This window comes from Lemur catta, chromosome 18 (genome assembly GCF_020740605.2).
Source record: "Lemur catta isolate mLemCat1 chromosome 18, mLemCat1.pri, whole genome shotgun sequence".
Lineage (NCBI taxonomy): Eukaryota > Metazoa > Chordata > Mammalia > Primates > Lemuridae > Lemur > Lemur catta.
The window spans coordinates 8515778-8533538 of NC_059145.1; the positions used below are offsets into that span (position 1 = coordinate 8515778).

At 54.2% G+C, this 17761-nt stretch overlaps 2 protein-coding genes across 3 annotated transcripts; one reads left to right on the top strand and one right to left on the bottom strand.

The window, feature by feature from the left end:
- The first annotated feature begins 2588 nt into the window (after positions 1 to 2588).
- On the top strand, positions 2589 to 7500 carry PRRT3 (proline rich transmembrane protein 3). Of its 2 annotated transcripts, XM_045529745.1 has the most exons (4): positions 2589 to 2659; positions 3340 to 4407; positions 4611 to 4766; positions 5353 to 7500. In XM_045529745.1, the coding sequence occupies exons 2-4, from the start codon at positions 3396 to 3398 to the stop codon at positions 7125 to 7127; spliced, it is 2943 nt and encodes a 980-aa protein (XP_045385701.1). In that variant the 5' UTR covers positions 2589 to 2659; positions 3340 to 3395; the 3' UTR covers positions 7128 to 7500. The 2 variants fall into 2 exon arrangements, with proteins under 2 accessions (XP_045385701.1, XP_045385702.1); XM_045529746.1 differs by lacking the exon at positions 2589 to 2659 and having other exon boundaries at positions 2875 to 4407.
- Positions 7501 to 8005: 505 nt separating this feature from the next.
- CRELD1 (cysteine rich with EGF like domains 1) lies at positions 8006 to 17648 on the bottom strand. Its single transcript, XM_045529756.1, has 11 exons — positions 17549 to 17648; positions 16882 to 17074; positions 16562 to 16644; positions 13195 to 13305; positions 12759 to 12850; positions 11534 to 11710; positions 11354 to 11449; positions 10338 to 10421; positions 10087 to 10182; positions 9405 to 9539; positions 8006 to 8670 (listed from the first exon to the last, which is right to left on the bottom strand). The coding sequence occupies exons 2-11, from the start codon at positions 17053 to 17055 to the stop codon at positions 8456 to 8458; spliced, it is 1263 nt and encodes a 420-aa protein (XP_045385712.1). The 5' UTR covers positions 17056 to 17074; positions 17549 to 17648; the 3' UTR covers positions 8006 to 8455.
- Between the last annotated feature and the right edge of the window lie 113 nt (positions 17649 to 17761).

Here is a 17761-nt window from a genome sequence, read left to right on the forward strand (position 1 = left end):
AAATTGTTCAAAGAGGGACCAGTGTCTATCAGAACTGAAAATGTGCAGACCCATAGATCTTACCATGCCTCAGCTAGGAAATTATCTAATAGGTACACTATGGCCTGTGCACAAAGATGTCTATGTAAGAATGGCCCCTGCCCCATTACTCCTGCTAGCAAAAGGCTAGAAACAGCCTGTGTCCAACCACAGGGCACAGGATAAAGAAAAATTACCAGCTGACAATATGCTGGAATTCTCAACAACGGATATAAGAAATGAGGAAGATCTGTAGATACTTACGTGGAAAGTGTGCCAGGATATATTGTGAAGTGAAGAGAAAATAAGACAAATTACAGAAACAGCGTGTACAGTATGATCTCATTTCTGTTTAATATGCATGTGTAACTGTGCATTGAAACATGTCTAAAGAATACACGTCAAGCTGTATGTAGGTAGGATTTAGGTAAAAGGATGTAGGTATATGGATATAAAGCAAGCGAGCTTGCCGTCCGGTGCGGTGTGCAAGCAGAGACTGGCTGCCCTTGCTCAGGGATGCTGCGGACGGGATTTCCACCTCCCTCGGAGAGGACCCGGCTCCGCTCTCAGCCCCGAGAATCAGCGAGAGGCGGTCCGGACTGAGCGTCCACCCCCGGGGAAGAGTCAAGCGGGGCTGGCGCGCCTGTGGGCGGGCTCGGCGATCGGCAGCGCCGGGCTCCGTTAGCCAAGTCTGAGCATCGCGGGGGACGCGGCGCGGCGAGCGGCTGCGGGGACGCGCGCAAGGTGAACGCGGGGGCTGCGGCGCCCAGGTGAGCAGCCGGCCGAGGGAGGGGGCGACGGCGGGACCCAGGCGGGGAGCATGGCCTGCTCCCACTTGGCGGGCGCTGGCGACAAGGCCTGCACGGCTCCCACCCCCACCTGGGACACTGCGGGAAGGCGCGGAGCCAGGGAGAGAGGAGACGGAGGAGGAGGAGGAGGAGAGGTAACCCGAGATGGACCAGCTCCTGGAGGCTGCCCTGCGGCAGCCCTCGCCCTGCCCCCGGGCCAGCCTCTCCCCAGTCCCTGCGGCAGAGAAATCCCCCCAACCCCCCAAATCTCTCCAGCAGTGGGATCCCGGGGCTGGGCAAGCCTCCGCCTTGTCCGCAGGTGCCCACGTCTCCTGGACCGAGTGTGGGCAGATGGCATGTTTATCATTGAAGGCCCAACTCAACCATCTCGTCTGCAAGGCTTCCCCCACCCACCCCCCCGCCCCGCAAGATGAACCTCTGTGGGCTTCACAGCACCTCTAGTGTGTCCACTCAGCTGGCTCTGTGACCATGGGCGAGTTGCTCAACCTCTCTGAACCCCAGTTTCCTCCCCTGTGACATTGGGTATACCCACACCTGCTTGTATTGGGAGGGTCCAATGGCATGTAGCTAAGATTAGCACAGGAGCCTAACCTGGTAAGAGGTCAACACTGGAGCACTGTTGCTAACCAGTAACCATGTTAGGGGCCTCTCAGTCCTTCCCTCTCAGCTCACTCCTGCTCCCAACCCTAGAGCTGAGACCTTTTTATGGGTCCCCAGCACCTAGCCTGGGCCAGGAGCAGACCATGAGGCTGAGCGAATGTTTGAGAAATGAACTCACAAGGCTTTAAGGCAGAGTTTAAACTCTTGAAGGGATGGTCCTAAGAGGCCTTTGAACCCCTTGAAATTGTCCACAATGTGAGCTTGCACATTTTCCTGGGGAGAGCACCTGGAGTTTTCAGTGGCTTCTCAAGGTGCCTGTGAGCCACCAGGGGTCAAGAGCCAGGAAGCTTTGAGGCCAGCTGCTTCCCAGAGAGGAAAAGAGCAGGGCCTCTACCCCCAAACACACCCAGCCCTCAGCTCTCACAGCCACTGTGCCCCCTCTCCTGGCTATGGGGGCCACTTCCTGCCTCCCTGGCCCACTTAAGGACTCTCTAGCACAGGAAGCTTTAGGGAGTATCCACATGGGGCCACATATATGCAGGGGGCTGGAGGTTTGAAATGAAAGAGGCAGGAGCCGCAGCCCAGTGGAGGAGACAGGAGGTTATTACACATGTGACCATGGTGACCAGTGCGCAGGAGGGTTAGGGGAGGAAGGCTTCCTGCCAGAGGAATGGCTGAAACAAGCCACCATCATATCTTACCTGGGTGTTTGCACTGGCCTCTCTCTCCCCTTTTTGAAACACTAATCAGACGTTGTCATTCCATCTCCAGTGGCTTCCTGTGGCATGTGGAATAAAATCCAGGTGCCTCATTGTGGCATGCAAGTCCCCTTGTGCTCTAGCCTCTGACTTCCTGATTTCACCTCCCACTACTTTCTCCTTTGTTTGCGGTGCTCCAGCCGCACTAGTGTTCTTAGTTCTTGAACTCACCTAGCTCATGACTGCTCCACGGCCTTTGCACTTGTTGTTCCCTCTGCCAAATACCTTTTCCCCAAATCTTCAAATGGCTGGCTCCTTATTCAGCATTTAGCTTAAATGTGACCTCAGAGAGAGCTTCCTGGCACCTCCTGTGTAAATAGCCTCTCATCCATCTATCTCTTAACCCTGTTTTATTTTCTTCATAGCTCACCTTATTTAAAATTCTTTATTGTCTGTCTCTTACCTAGAATGCCAGCTCCATGAGGGCAGTCTTAGCAGTCTGTTCACTGCTTCATCGCAGGGGCCTGGCACATAGTATGTGTTCAAATTATCTGTCGAAATCCTTACGGGGAATGGGGAGAGAGAACACTTTCTGGACCAAGGGAAAAGTACAACAGCTCCAGTGCTGATTAAACTCCTGGTGTGGACCTGGCCCGTGTGTGTTTTGTTACTTATGTCTTATAAGACCTCCTTGGATCGGATATTCTCATTATCCCATTTTACTGATGGGAAAACCATGATGTAAAAAGGGAAAGTAACTCACCAAGGAAATGGCAAAGCTGGAATTCAAACTTAGGTCCCTCCTGAAAGGCAGGTGCGTGTTCCTCTCCCTCTCCACTGCTCCCGTATTTGAACTGAGCCTTCAAGAATAGGATTTCAGCAAGTGAAGGAGAAGGGAGAGGGTGTTCTCAGTAGAGGGAACAGCAGTGCAAAGGCATGGGGAGTTAGACAGTCCACTGGGTTTCGGTGGACAGGTGAGCAGCCTGGTGTGGCCATGGCCTTGGAAGACCAGAAGAGGAGCTTATGTTCTCTCCTGGGGACACTGGGGAGTCACTGAAGGTTTTGAAGCAGGGAAAGTGGCATGACCAGAGATGCAGTTTTAAAAGCAGGGGTAAGCTGCTGTCCAGTGTCACTCTTCTTTCTTTCCACCAGCCCCTTGGGGAAGCCATGGAAGCCCCCAACCCTGACATGTCATCCCTCTCTCCTTTTTTTAGGCTCATCCAGTGAGGACTGGAAGTTAGGGCTCTCGGCCCAGGCATCGGTGTAGACCATGGCCCCCAGCCCATGGGGTCGTGTATGTGGCCTCTTGTTGCTGTTGCCATCCCTGGGGGCTGGCCCTGCCCTGAACAGGGGCCTTCCCAAGTCACTTGAGCACCCAGAAACCTACCTGATCCCAAAAGCACACCGCAAGGGCCCTATGAGCTCAGAGCCCCAGACGTTTGACTTCTTCTGGGATAACCCCAGAGATGAGAGCCCCTGGAACTCTGATGTCCCCCATGCCCCTGCTGAAGAGATGTCTGCAAAGCCTGCAGACTCTGCCCTTGGCCCAGCCCTGCATGGGCCCAAAGCAGCCCCTGGGGCTCAGAGAGAACGACTCCCAATAACTGATGACCTCCAGATGGCTCGAGGACCAAGCTCCCAGGGCTGGACAGGACCTCTGGACTCACAGGAGCCTCTGGAGCAAGAAGCACTGGCCCCACAAGCAGTGGCCCGCCCCCATCTCACTGTCATCCCCACAACTCCCAGGCTTCAACTCAGGGCGGCCACAGTTCCCCCTGCCCTGGAGCCTGGAGGCCAAGCAGGACAGCGACCACCTAAAGATGAGGGTCTGACGGCTAAAGCCAAGACCAAAGTCCCACACACTTCTCACTCTGGCCACCAGGGCCCTCCCCACACTCTTGTGCCCCACTCAGGCACTGTCAAGAGGCCGATGCTGGAAGAACAGGGCGGGCAGGAGGAGGACTTCCAGCAAGCAGCACAAGGCCCCCTGTTCACTCAGCAGTATCCAGCAGCCCCCGATGCTGGTACGGTATCTGCAGTTGAGGGGGCATCCTCTCAGGAGCCTGGGGCTCAGCCAGACTTGCCGTTGGCCAGAAGCCTTCCTCCTGCTGAGGAGCTGCCAGTTGAGCCCCCCAAAATGCCTGGAGCTGGGGAGGCCTGGGAAGTCAGCTCCCCAGGCCCCCCGCCCAAGCAGGCTGGCCTCCCTGATGTTAAGGATTCGTCAGGACCCCCGCCCACAGGTCCTCCCATCTCAGAGGCTCCGGATGGGCAGCCCAAGCCAGGTGGGTATGAAAGTGCGGGTGCTGAGCAGGGCTGGGAAGGTGCAATGTTCCAGAGCAGCTGGGTGCGTCAGTTGTCTGGGTCCTTCTGGGTCTCATTTTGCTCATTCTGGCAAATGAAGGTGATTGTCCCTCTGCTCTGAGGGATTGGATTTTGAGGACCGCAGGAGGGTCCGGCAAGGCAATGACTGCTTTTGTCATTTCAGAGATAGCAGAGATGAATGGAGCAGACCCCATCTCCCCCCAGCGGGTGAGAGGAGCAGTGGAGGCCCCAGACACCCCCAAGTCCCTGATCCCTGGTCCCTCGGACCCTGGCCCAGCTACAAACCAAACAGAGAGCCCTGTGGGGGCCCTGCAGCCAGGTGAGGGCATGGCTGGGGTTTGGGGAGAGGGAGTACTCTGTCCAATAACTAAGAACCTGTGTGAAGTATATATGGGGGGTAGAGGGTGGGGAGTGAAAGGGGACAAGCACCTGCTTAAAGGAATTGGCCAGGACCTCCTTCAAATAATTTAGGATAATAAACTAATACTCACTGGGTACTCTGGGAAAAGTCATTTGCCCTTTTGGGGCTAGAATGTTCTTTTATGTAACATGGATATATTTAGTAGAGTGATTCTCCAACTCTGGGGAATGGCCACATCCCAAGAAATTCCGATTCCTTAGCCTCCAGGTGATTCTAATATGCAGCACAGGTAGGGAACTGCCGAGGTACTACTTCCCTGATAGGATCATTAATAAAAATGATAGCTCACATCCATTTAGCTCTTATTGGGTGTTGGGCACCATGCTAAACATTTCATCCTCTCCACACCTAATCAGGTAGGTGCTGTTATCTCCATTTCGCACGTGTGCTGAGAAAAGTTAAATAACTTGCCAGCCACACTAGAGAATGATGGAAAATCAAAAACTCTTTTCAAGGGGCTATTTTAATATTGTTATTATTGCAGATGAAGCCGAAGAGTGGCCCGGGCGCCCCCAAAGCCATCCCCCAGCACCCCCAGTCCAGGCCCCCTCAACATCACGCCGGGGCCTCATTCGAGTTACCACGCAGCGAGCCCTGGGCCAGCCTCCCCCTCCAGAGCCCTCAGCCAGCTCCATGGCTTCAGCCCCAGCCTCTAGCCCCCCAGCCAACGCCACCGCACCCCCCCTGCGCTGGGGACCCCTGCGGCGGGTGCTGAGCTTTTCCTGGGAGCTGCACGTGTACGGGGTGGGGGTGCTCTTTCTGCTGCCCGCGTTGTTGGCACTGGCAGCGCTGCCAGCAGCCCCCTCGGGGCCCCGGCTGGCACTAGTGGCCGCGGTGCTGGTGCTAGTAGCTTCGGGGCTGCGGTCCGCCTACATGCTCACCGACCCCTACGGCTCACAGGCGCGGCTGGCCGTACGCGCCGGCCTGGTGCTCTACAACCTGCCCTTCCCCTTGCTGCTCACGGCGCTGGCAGCCCTGACCCTGCTCGGCCTGGGCGCGGGGCTGCCACAGCCGCTGCAGAACCCGCTCCTGCTGGGAGCCTTGGCGCTGGCGCACGGCGTGGGGTTGCTAGCGGCAGACCTGCTGTCGGCTAGGCCTGCGTTCAACCTCCTGGCGCAGGGCTTGTCGTGCGCCTGGGGCGCGGCGGTGGCTCTGGGCACGCTCTGCCTGTGCCGTCGCCGCCTGCTGGCTGGGTCGCGGGGCTGGGATGCCAGCCCGGGCCCGCGGCTACTGGCCGTGGCGGGCGCTCTGGGGCTGCTGGCCAGCGGCTTGCAGCTGGCGGCCGCGCTCTGGCTGTACCCGGGCCCAGGCCGGGTGGGCCGCTTCTCGTGGGCCTGGTGGGGCGTCCACTTCTGGCTGCGCCTACTGGAGCTGACATGGGCACTCGCCCTGGCATTGGCCGCTTTGGCTGCCGTGCGGCCCAGGCCGCCCACGGAGCACGCTTGCTGGGCAAAGCTGCTGCGCCTGGCGTGCCCCGCGCCGTCGGGCAAGAGCGAGGTGCCGGAGCGCCCCAATAACTGCTACGCGGGGCCCAGTGGCGTTGGCGCAGGCAGCTTGGATATCAGCAAGAGCCTCATCCGCAACCCGGCGGAGAGTGGGCAGCTGGCCACGCCCAGTTCAGGCGCCTGGGGCTCGGCTGCGTCGCTGGGTCGCGGCCCCCAGGGTGGCCCGGGACTGTCTCGCAGCAGCGTGGGGCCGGCGCCGTCGCTGAGCGACCTGGATCTGCGGCCGCCGTCGCCCATCAACCTGAGCAGCAGCATCGACGCCGCGCTCTTCCGAGAGCACTTGGTGCGAGACAGCGTTTTCCGGCGCTGCGGCCTGAGCGGCCTGGCCTCCCCGCCGCCTGGGGGCGCTCTGCGGCCACGCCGGGGCAGCCATCCCGACGCCGAACTCGACGGCGCGGGCTCTTCGCTCCTCCGCAGCCGCTGCAGGTCCCTCAGCGACGTGCGCGTGCGCGGCCCGGTCCCCCAGCACGTGGTGGACGAGCCCGACGGAGGGCCCGCAGCGGCGTCCGGCAGCTCCCTGGACAGCTTCTCCAGGGGCTCCCTCAAGATCAGTTGGAACCCGTGGCGCCACGGGCTGTCGTCGGTGGACAGTCTACCGCTAGATGAGCTGCCCAGCACCGTGCAGCTACTGCCTGCCCCGACCCCAGCCCCTGATACCACCCCCGCCCAGCCCGGGGAACCCCAGGGCGACGTCCAGCCGCGCTGCAAGTCTGGGGACTCCCGCAGCGCCTCCAGCGATACCATCGAGCTCTGAAGGGGCCTAACGCAGGACTGGGACCCTGCCCTGGATGCCCACGTGGCATGGCCGACTGGGACAGTTGAGCGTTTGAAAAACTGGCATTCCCGGGCCTCTGCCTGACTGCCCCGTCCCCGGGGACAGCTGGGTGTGAACCTACCCTACCACCACGCCCCGTTTTTTGTCTTTGTTTTTTTTAATACCCTATTTTTTTCAGCCGGTATTTTGCACAGAGGCCGTGGTTTACGCGGAATACAGGGTGGATGTGCATGGATTTGGGCATGGGGAACTGGGAGCAGGTGCCCCAGACTCTCCAATGGGGAGAGATGGGCCTCACGTGTCCAGACTGACTCTCCTCTCTGTGCCAAAGAAATAAACCCTTAGGACTTGGCTCATGCCTCGCTCTGGCCATGCCAGGATTCTGTACTCAATCAGAGACTGGAGGCCTCGCCCCCAAGTAATTCCAAGTCCTTTGTATACTGGGGAGGGGAGGACTTCCAGAGAAAAGACTGCTTGACCCTTGGAGGCTTTGACAATAATGGCAACCAGTATCTTACTGAACATCTACTATCTGTCCTGCACCATTTAATTTTCACATTAAGCCTGCGTGGAAAGCATTATCAGGCACATTTTAGGAATGAGAAAAGTGACGTTCAGAGGCAAAAGTCCAGGATCCTTTGACAAATGACAGCTGGTATCAAACCCAGAAACTTCCACTCCTAAGGCCAGTTTCTCTATCCCCCTTCTCCTAAAACTACTCCAGGGCCAGCCCTTTCCTTTGTCCTCCCTCTGCTTCATCCTCCATCCACTCCTCCGTCGGGGCAGCACTCGATTTCCCAGGGTTTTAGAAAACTTCCCCAAGGTGGTAGTGAGACAGGTAGAAAGACAAACTTTGCAATTTTCCAAGACCTTTCTTTATTTCCTGAGATAAATAAATAAGTGGCGGGTGGGGATGGGGAGAATACTGAACAGGAGCTGGCAGCATGCAGCTGGCAGGAGGGGGCTGTGACGGCCCCACCCCTGTGGGGACCCCCTCATCCTGGATAGGGGCTAAAGCTCATTAGCAGCCACCATAAGGAGAAACTTTTCTTTTAAAATTCACACACTGTGAAGCCTGCCCAGTCCCCCCAGGCGAGGATCTCATGGTATCCACCTTCAGGGCTACTTTTTCAGCCAGGGGTCTCAACTGCCCAGGCTTGGATGCCTGGGCTGCTCTGTAAGGCAGGTAGGGGGTGCTTACCCCACTCTCAAAAATAAACCCAGCTGCCCTGAGTGTCCAGCAGGAGAGAGGCCCAACCTCTGGGGGCATCCTGGGTGGGAGGAGATCCTGCAAGTGGTGGCAGGGATTATCTGCCCTTGATGAAGCCCTCCAGCACACGGTCACTGCGCTCTGACAACCAGTAGCCAGTCATGGCCGCCACAGCCCCAATGAAAATAGCAGTGAACACCAAGTCCCCCTTGGCAGCCAGCGTGGCCAGTGCACAGATGATGACACCGAAGAACATCTGCTGTAGCACCACCAGCTCATCCTCTGTCATCTCCGAGAAGAAGCCTGCCGACTCTACAGAGGAGCAAGAGATGCAGCTGTCACTCCTACCCCTGTTCCTGGCAGTTCTTGCAGCCTTCCCAGGACTCCCACACGCCTGCCCAGCATGTCAGGCACTCACATCATTTACTGCTCAGAACAACACTGCATTGGGCACTTATTGTCCCTCACTAAATGGGAAACTGAGGCTCAGGGGGGTGAAGAGGTTGGACTCGCCAAGGCCATGCAGTGAGTGAGTCAGGGGTAGAGTATACATGGCATGTATTAGTCCAGCTCGAGCCAGACTGCCTGGATCCAAATCCCAGCTCTGCAGCCTGCTTCACCTCTCTGCATCTTAGTTCCTACACGTGTAAAATAGGGATGAGACTAATACCTACTGCACTGGGTCGTTTCAGGGTCTAAATAAATTAATGCACACAATGTGCTTGGAACAGCATCTGACAGTAGGAGCTGGGAAAGTGGTCCCCATCGTCATTGTTGTGATTACCCTGCTCTCACCAGGCCAGGGTAAGGACTGGTCCCCTTGGACAGATGGGCAAACAGCCTTAGGGAGGCATATTGATTTGATGCCAAGTCTGATTCTCTTTCCAGCCCGGGAAGCATGAGGCTAGCAAAAGCCAACCTGCAGATCAGGTCTCAGTGCAGCCTCTTGGGGGCTGGGTCTATAGCTGCTGCTGCTACCTGGAAAAGAGACTTGCCTGCCCTCCGCCCCTGGATGAGGACCTCCCTCTCCCTTCCCCAGGGCTCACCTGGGATCTGCTCCTTCACACAGACGCCCTCCATCTGTTTGTAGCCCTCAGCACAGACACAGCGATAGCCGCCCTCAGTGTTCTCACACTGCTCATTCTCTCCGGGACACACCTCTGTCTCACACTCGTCCACATCTTGAGGAAGGGTGGGGAGGGGTCAGAGTCCTGACTGCCAAGGCCCCTCCATGCAGCACCCCTGACTCCTCAATCACGTCCTGACACTGGCCCCTGCCCTTGCCCAGGCAACATTCCACTTTTCCTTCCCCTACCCTGCCCATATTCCAGCCCCCCCACACACACTTTTTTTTTTTGAGACAGAGTCTCACTCTGTTGCCCGGGCTAGAGTGCCGTGGCATCAGCCTAGCTCACAGCAACCTCAAACTCCTGGGCTCAAGCAACCCTCCTGCCTCAGCCTCCCGAGTAGCTGGGACTACAGGCATGCGCCACCATGCCTGGCTAATTCTTTCTATATATATTTTTACTTGTCCATATAATTTATTTCTATTTTAGTAGAGACGGGGTCTCGCTCTTGCTCAGGCTGAGCTCAAGCAATCCGCCCGCCTCGGCCTCCCAGAGTGCTAAGATTACAGGTGTGAGCCACGGCGCCCGGCTCCAGCCCCCTCTTGATTCGTGGTGGGTAAGACACTCCCAGGTGCCTGTGCCTCATCGGCAGGAGACTTACCGAGACACTTGGAGCCCACCTGTTGGTAGCCAGGGCTACACTTCTTACAGCGGCCTGGCCCTGCCCCCATGCAGCCCAGGCAGGCCTTGGCACAATCTGGAGAGGGGAGAAGAGAGATGAGGGTGAGAGCTGCCCTGGGGCCTGGGGGAGTCAAGCTCCAGAAGAGGAGGCCCAGCAGGGCGCTGAAGCCTGAGAAGGGGAACGTTGAAAGGGTAGGCCACATCCCCTCCTCCGCAGAAGTGGACACTGACCTCGGCACTCATAGGAGCCCTCGGTGTTCACGCAGAACTGGTCGGCTCCGCAATTGGCTCGCTCTGTGCCACACTCATCAATGTCTGCAGAGAGGTGAGCAGGGTGGGAATTTCTATCCCTATTTAATTAACAGGGGGCTGAGGCAAGGGTTGTTGGGGAATGGACTTGCCTAGGAGTAAATGGTGTGGCAGAAACTGCATGCTGCCCACCAACACAGAAGCAGAGGTGCGGCTGGACCTCAGGCTGCCCAGCCAGAGACTACATTTTCCAACCTGCCTTGCAGCTAAGTGTGGCCCTGTGATTGAGTTCTGGCCAATAGGGTGTAAACAAACGAGATGTGCTCCACTTTTAGCTTGGCCTTAAGACAATGGGCTTGGCCTCTTCCCTGCGTTTTCTTCTCCTTCTCACTTCCTGAGTGCTGGGACATGGAACACAGAGGTGCCCATGACTCAGCCTCAACCACGCAGACATCACCCAAAGGGGTGACTATGCAGTAAGATAGGAAAAACCTGGGTCTTTGAATGATTGTGACAAGCAGAGCATCCCTGCCAGCATGGAGCATTCACTTCAGGACTGTGATATGAGAAAAAACTAAACGTGTAGATTCTGTAAGCCACAGTCTTTGGGGGATCTTTCTGTTACGGCAGCTTAACTTTTACCCTAGTCTATGTAAAGTGGCGAGGCAGGGACCAAACCAAGTATTGAAGCCAGGTTTCCTGAACCCAACTTCGGTACCCTCATTCCCCTGGCCAACCCTTCTTCACTTTTCAAGACTTGGCCACAGTGACAACCTCCTCTAAGAAGCCTTTGCTGATCCCCCACCAGCAACTCCACTGCGCTGGATCAGCGACGTCTCTCACTGTACACAGGTCAGTCTGTTCTGAAAAAGCCTGGTTGAGATCTCCATGAAGATGGGGACTGTGTTGCCCCAGCCCAGGTGTATGTCTTAAGGGAATGAGGCCCCAATCCCAGACTCCTGCCCGTCCTCCCCAGACCTAGGTAGGGCCCCACTCACCTACACACTTGAGGTGATGCAGGGCCCAGCCTTTCTTGCACTGCAAACAGTTTGATTCCTCAGGTCCTGAGCAGCGGGCGCAGGGGCCAAAACAAGCTGGGTAGGATGGGGGCACTATGAGGATGGGCAGGCAGGTAGCTCATCTGCCCCTGCCCAGCACCACACCCTTTGGCTACCTACCCGAACATACCAGATGGCTGGCATTGCGCTCCGCCTCAAAGTAGCCAAGGCCGCATTGGCCACAGGCCTCGCCCCCGTAGCCGGCTTGGCAGTCACAGTGCCCGCTGCCCCCTCGGGTCCCTTCCCCTTCACACTGCCCGTAGCCACCGCAGGGCCTCTCTGTACCCCCAGGACAGGCTATGGGAAGACACCAAACTGGGTGAAGTCTTATATACAACCTTGACATACAAGAGAATATTTTCCACATACCATTAAACATTTTTAGAGAGGAAATGTTAATGACAACATAATATTTGCATGAAATTTACTTAATCAATTACCTGTTATGGAACAATTAGGTTATTTACAAATCTTTTCTTTTATAAAGACTGAATTGAGGCCGGGCATGGTGGCTCATGCCTGTAATCCTAGCACTCCGGGAGGCCGAGGCGGGAGGATCGTTTGAGCTCAGGAGTTCGAGACCAGCCTGAGCAAGAGCAAGACCCTGTCTCTACTAAAAAAAAATATAGAAAGAAATTATATGGACAACTCAAAATACATATAGAAAACATTAGCTGGGCATAGTGGCTCATGCCTGTAGTCCCAGCTACTCAGGAGGCTGAGGCAGGAGGATTGCTTGAGCCCAGGAGTTTGAGGTTGCTGTGAGTTAGGCTGATGCCACGGCACCCTACCCTGGGCAACAGAGTGAAAGTCTGTCTCAAAAAAGACTGAATTGACCATCTTTGTAGCTAAACTCTTCATGTGCAGCTTCAGAAGAGGCTGTTTTAAAAGGGACTGATACTAAGTTCAGTTTCTGCCTCAGAACTGTGAGTGTGGATAGATAGTGACAAGGGGGCCTTCAGGGCAGTACCCACCCCTCCCCAGGAAGGTAACTTAGTCTGATCCAGCATGGGGAATGAAGGGGCCAGGGTGGGGGGCAGCATTCCCCAATACCTGGCAATAACCATACTGCATCTGACTCAGCAGAGCCCTTGTTGCCTTTGTCCAAAGCCTTTCCCTACTGATTTGCTCATCTCACCAGCCCTGTGAGGCAGGCCAGAACTGAGGTCCAGAAAAGTGATCTTAGTAGCCTGAGCTCACACAGCCAGCTAGGGACAGAGCCAGCACTGGCCGTCTGGCCACAAAAGTCCCCTCCCATCCCCCAAGAAGAACTTTAAAAACTCACAGATTCTGAAAGGCACTTTTGTCAGAAATAATAATAATAATAATAAACAGACAAACTCACGAAGGCAGGAGGGCCCGAAGGTGCCTGAGGGGCAGCAGAGCTTCAGGGAGTCTGAGCAGAGCCACTGGAAGAGATCCGGGGCCTCCTGCTGCCTGAGGCAGGGGCAGGGTGGAGGGAGGAGGAGGAGGAGTGCTGTGCAGTGTCAGAGGTGCTGCCCACTTCCCTACCCCACCAAATCTGTGATTTAACCAGTCTTGGGCATAAGACCCATAAGGCCACCTGACCAATGCCCTTTCCCCATTTGGCAGAGAGATAAACTAAGGCTTAGAGTGGGAGCTTGGGTACCCCAGCAAGTCCTTAGCAGATCTGAGGTTGGAAGTAGCTGAACCAGGACACGCCCCCCAGCATGCAACCCCCTGCTTCTTGGCCAAGCCAAGGCCTTATCACTGGACCCCGCATGTGACCCACCCCCAGGGAAGGCCCCCATGCTACTCACTTGTGAAACCACCAGCTCTCCACCAGCTCCTCGCTCAACTCCAACAGGCGGTGGCACTCGAAGTCCGACTTGCTGCACACACCCTCGAGCACCTCTACCAGGCGGGTCTCACTGACCGGGGACGGGGCAGGGATGGTGTGAACACATTCCACCCCACCCCACCTCCTCAGGTCTCTCTCTCCACCCTTCCTCGTGCAGTGACGATATCAAAGGAGAGGCCATGGGACATAATGGAATGGGGTATTGGTTCTGGGAAGTACACAGACCTGGGTTCAAATCTAGTTGTGTGACCTTGGGCAAGTCACTTAACCTCTGAACCTCTGTTTCCTCATCTGTAAAATGGGGACAACGATACCTCCCCTGCAGATTTGTTGTAAGATACCTCAGTTCCTGCATCTGAACAATGGAATAGAATACCCTTGCTGGGTAGGTATGATTAAAAATATATAACAAGTGTTGGCAAGGATGTGTAGAAATTAGAACCCTCCTACATTGAGGTGGGAATGCAAAATGGTACAATCACTGTGGAAAGGCAGTTCCGCAGTAAGTTAAATATGGGATCACCATATGACCCACCAATTCCACTCCTGGGTATAAACCTGCATTCAAACAAAAACTTCTACACACATGTTCACAACGGCACTATAATAGCCAAAAAGATAGAAACAACCCAAATGTCCATCAACTGATGAATGGATAAATAAAATGTGGTATAACCATATAATGGAATATTATTCAGCCATTGTTCGGCCGGGCGTGGTGGCTCACGCCTGTAATCCTAGCACTCTGGGAGACAGAGGCAGGCGGATTGCCTGAGCTCAGGAGTTCAAGACCAGCTTGAGCAAGAGCGAGACCCCGTCTCTACTAAAAATAGAAAGAAATTATATGGACAACTAAAAATATACATAGAAAAAATTAGCCAGGCATGGTGGCACATGCCCGTAGTCCCAGCTACTTGGGAGGCTGAGGCAGAAGGATGGCTTGAACCCAGGAGTCTGAGGTTGCTGTGAGCTAGGCTGATGCCACGGCACTCACTCTAGCCCGGGCAACAGAGTGAAACTGTCTCAAAAAAAAAAAAAAAAAAAAAATTTAAAAAAATTTTAAAAATTTAAAAAGAATGAAGTTCTTATACGCTACAAATGAATGAACCTTGGAAATGTGCTAAGTGAAAGGAGCCAAACACGAAAGACCACATATTTTATGATTCTAAATGAAATTAGCAAATCTATAGAGTTTTTGCTTGATTAAAGCAGATTAGTGGTTGCCATGAGCTGGGGGAAGTGGGGGAATGGGAGTGACTGCTTGGTAAATATGGGGTTTCTTTTCCAGATGATGAAAATGTTCTGGAACTAGACAGTGGTGATGGTGTACAACATTGTGAATATACTAAATGTGCCTAATGGTAAAATTTTTTGTGTAGTTTACCACAACTAAAAAAATATATTCTGCTTAATTCAGCAAGAAAAGAAAAAAACCCAATATATAAATATTTGATGTATTTATATCATGTATTTAAAGGGTCAGGCATAGTGCCTGGCACATAGGAGGTGACTTTAAAAACCAAACAACTCAAGAGACATTATAAAGCTGGAAGTCCCCTTGGGGCTATCTTGGTCAATCCCCTCATTCCTAAATGAGGAAACTGAGGCCCATGTAGGGAAATAACCAATGTTACCTAATAACAAACCCTCTTATTTCTAGTGGGGCATCCCAGTTTAACCCTTACCACAATCCTATGAAATAGGCAAAGCAGGTAGTAATATCCCCATTTTACAGGTGAAGAAACTATGACTCTGAAAGGTTAAGTGACCTAGGTTACAAATAGTAAGAACCGACAACCAGGTCTATCTAATTCGAAGTCTTTGCTCGCTCCTCTTTGATTTGACTTTGAAAGCTGGAGGACCTAGGAACTAGGGTTCAAGCCTCAGCTTTCTATTAATATATGATGTCGTATCTTCCCATGACTTTATATACTGACTACATGCTGATGTCTCTCAAATTCCTGTTTCCAGTTCCTACTTCTCCCCTGAATTCCAGACTTGGATGGAATCTACTTGGATGTCTAATGGACATCTCAGCCCAACACGTTCAACGAGAATACCTCATCCTATCCCTCCCTTGAATCTTCTTGGTCCCCCAGTCTTACCATCTCAGAGAATAGCCACACTATTCACCCAGTATCTCAAGCCCAAAACCTAATAAACATCTTTTATTCTACTTTTTTCTCTCATTCCTCATAATGAATCCATCATCAAGTCCTATTGGTCCATCTAGAAAATATACCCAGAATGTGACCCCTCCTTCCCATGTCCACCACTAGTTATCATACTAGCTCATGCTGCCTTCATGCCTAGAGGATGTACTTGCTTCCCAAACTGGTCTCCCAGCTCCCTCCACCCTGGCCCCCTATAGTCTGTTTGCTACATAGCAGTGTGAGTGATCTTTTAAAGGTAAAAATAAGACCACATCACTTCTTTGGCTCATAACCTTCCAATGGCTTCCCATTACACTCAGAACAAAATCTGAACTCCTTTCTGTAGCCGTCAAGGCCTGGATCTTGGCCTTCACCTTCTACTACCCTCCCTATTGCTCACTCCACTCCTCAAGTACACCAAGCTCAGTCCCATCCTCTGCCCAAATCCCTTCCCCAACCGTCACATAGCTTGCTTCTTCACTTCAGGTCTCTGTTCAAATGTCACTCCTTGAACACCCTGTCTCCCACCATTCTGTAGTCCTCCTTGCTTTACTGTTTGTTCTTCAAATGTCACTCCTTGAACACCCTGTCTCCCACCATTCTGTAGTCCTCCTTGCTTTACTGTTTGTTCTTCACCTGACATAATATTATTCATTTACTTATTCACTGTTTGTCTCTTCTACTAAACTGTAAGCTCCAGGAAGACAGGATTTTGTTCCTCTTGTTTACTGCTGTACTATAGATCTTCAGTGATATTTGCTGAATGAACAAGTACTCCCTGGCCAGACACAGTGGCTCACGCCTGTAATCCTAGCACTTTGGGAGGCTGAGGTGGGAAGATCACTCGAGGTCAGGAGTTCAAGACCAGCCTGAGCAAAAGTGAGACCCCATCTCTACTAAAAATAGAAAATATTAGCTGGGCATGGTGGCAAGAGCCTGTAATCACCAGCTACTCAGGAGGCTGAAGCAGGAGGATCACTTCAGCCCAGGAGTTTCAGGTTGCAGTGAGCTATGATGACACCACTGCACTCTACTCAGGGTGACAGAGCGAGACTCTCTCTCAAATAAAAGTTAATGAACAAAAGTGCTCCCCAAGATTCCCTAACAGCCCTATCAGTAGACCAAAGGTTGAGAGGTAGGGTATACAGCACTCTTCCTCAACCAGCCCCTTACCTGTCTTTGTATTTGGACAACTTCTCTTCCTCCCAGGCAGTGTTTCCACCTCCAAAGTTGTCCCGGATGGTTCTCTCCAGGCCCTGGAAATACAGAAAATTAGTAATAGCTAAGTATAGTGCCTGGCACATGCTAGCACTTCACTATTTTACTCACCAGGAAACTAAGGCACAGAGAGGCAACCTGCCTAAAGCCATACAGTTAATAAGCAACCAAGACGGGACTGGAATCCATGCAGATTCGCATCCCAGAGCTCCTCACACTCGACAATGTGCTGTAGTAGCTGTGCCCCCCTCCCATGAGGCTGCTGATGCACCCACCTTGTTGAAGCTGTCCACAAGCGCCCGGCAGGTATGACACGGGTGGGGCTCAGGCGGGGGAGAAGACTGAGGGGGCGGAGAGGGCTGGAGCCAGATGGGGCCTGGGAGGCTGAGGAAGAGGCTCACGCCCCAGAGCAGAGCTTGGACCAGGCCCCTCGGGGGCCGTGGGGCCATCTTTTCCCAGGCTGGGGACCTGCAGATAGAGGGTGTGGGGAGGGTTCACTGAGGGAGCCAGGCCCCAGGTGAGAAAGAAAAGAGTCAGTTCCGAGTTGCCAAAGCTGGGAGTCCAGATCTGCGTTATTATGAGTAAAGGAGGCCAAACAGGGGTACCGCGGTGGCAGAGTAGATAGGTGGGGAAAGGAGCCTAATCTGCAATTCCAGGAGGGAAATAAGTTATCCCCATTACTGTGGGGAAGGTGACCTGGATCCTCGGCAAGCGGGTAAGAGTCAGCCCACTGTTTTAGGGTCTGAATAAATGTTAAGGGCTAGATCAGCAGAATTAGGGAGAAGAGGTCAGATTCCAGGTATTGAGGCAGAGGAGGCCGGATGGCCGGTTTGGGGGGAGGTGTCCGGAACCCGGATCCGGATATGAAGAGAATGGGTCAGATTGAGGGCCTCGCAGGCGGGCAAAGGCACGGCTCACGAGCCGGCAGGGAAGGATCCAGACCCGCGTAGACTGCGCAGGAAGAAACGACCGCCCCAGCCCGCGGGCGCCGTGGGCTCGGCCTCCTCAACGCCGCCGCCGGCACCGCCTGCGTAAAGCGTATAACCTCTACGGGCTCTGCAGTCCGGGGGGCGGAGCCCGCCGCCTAGCCAATAGCGACGGGCCATGTGCCGTTGCGTCACCCCACGCTAACCAACCAGAGGCGGTGCCGAGCTG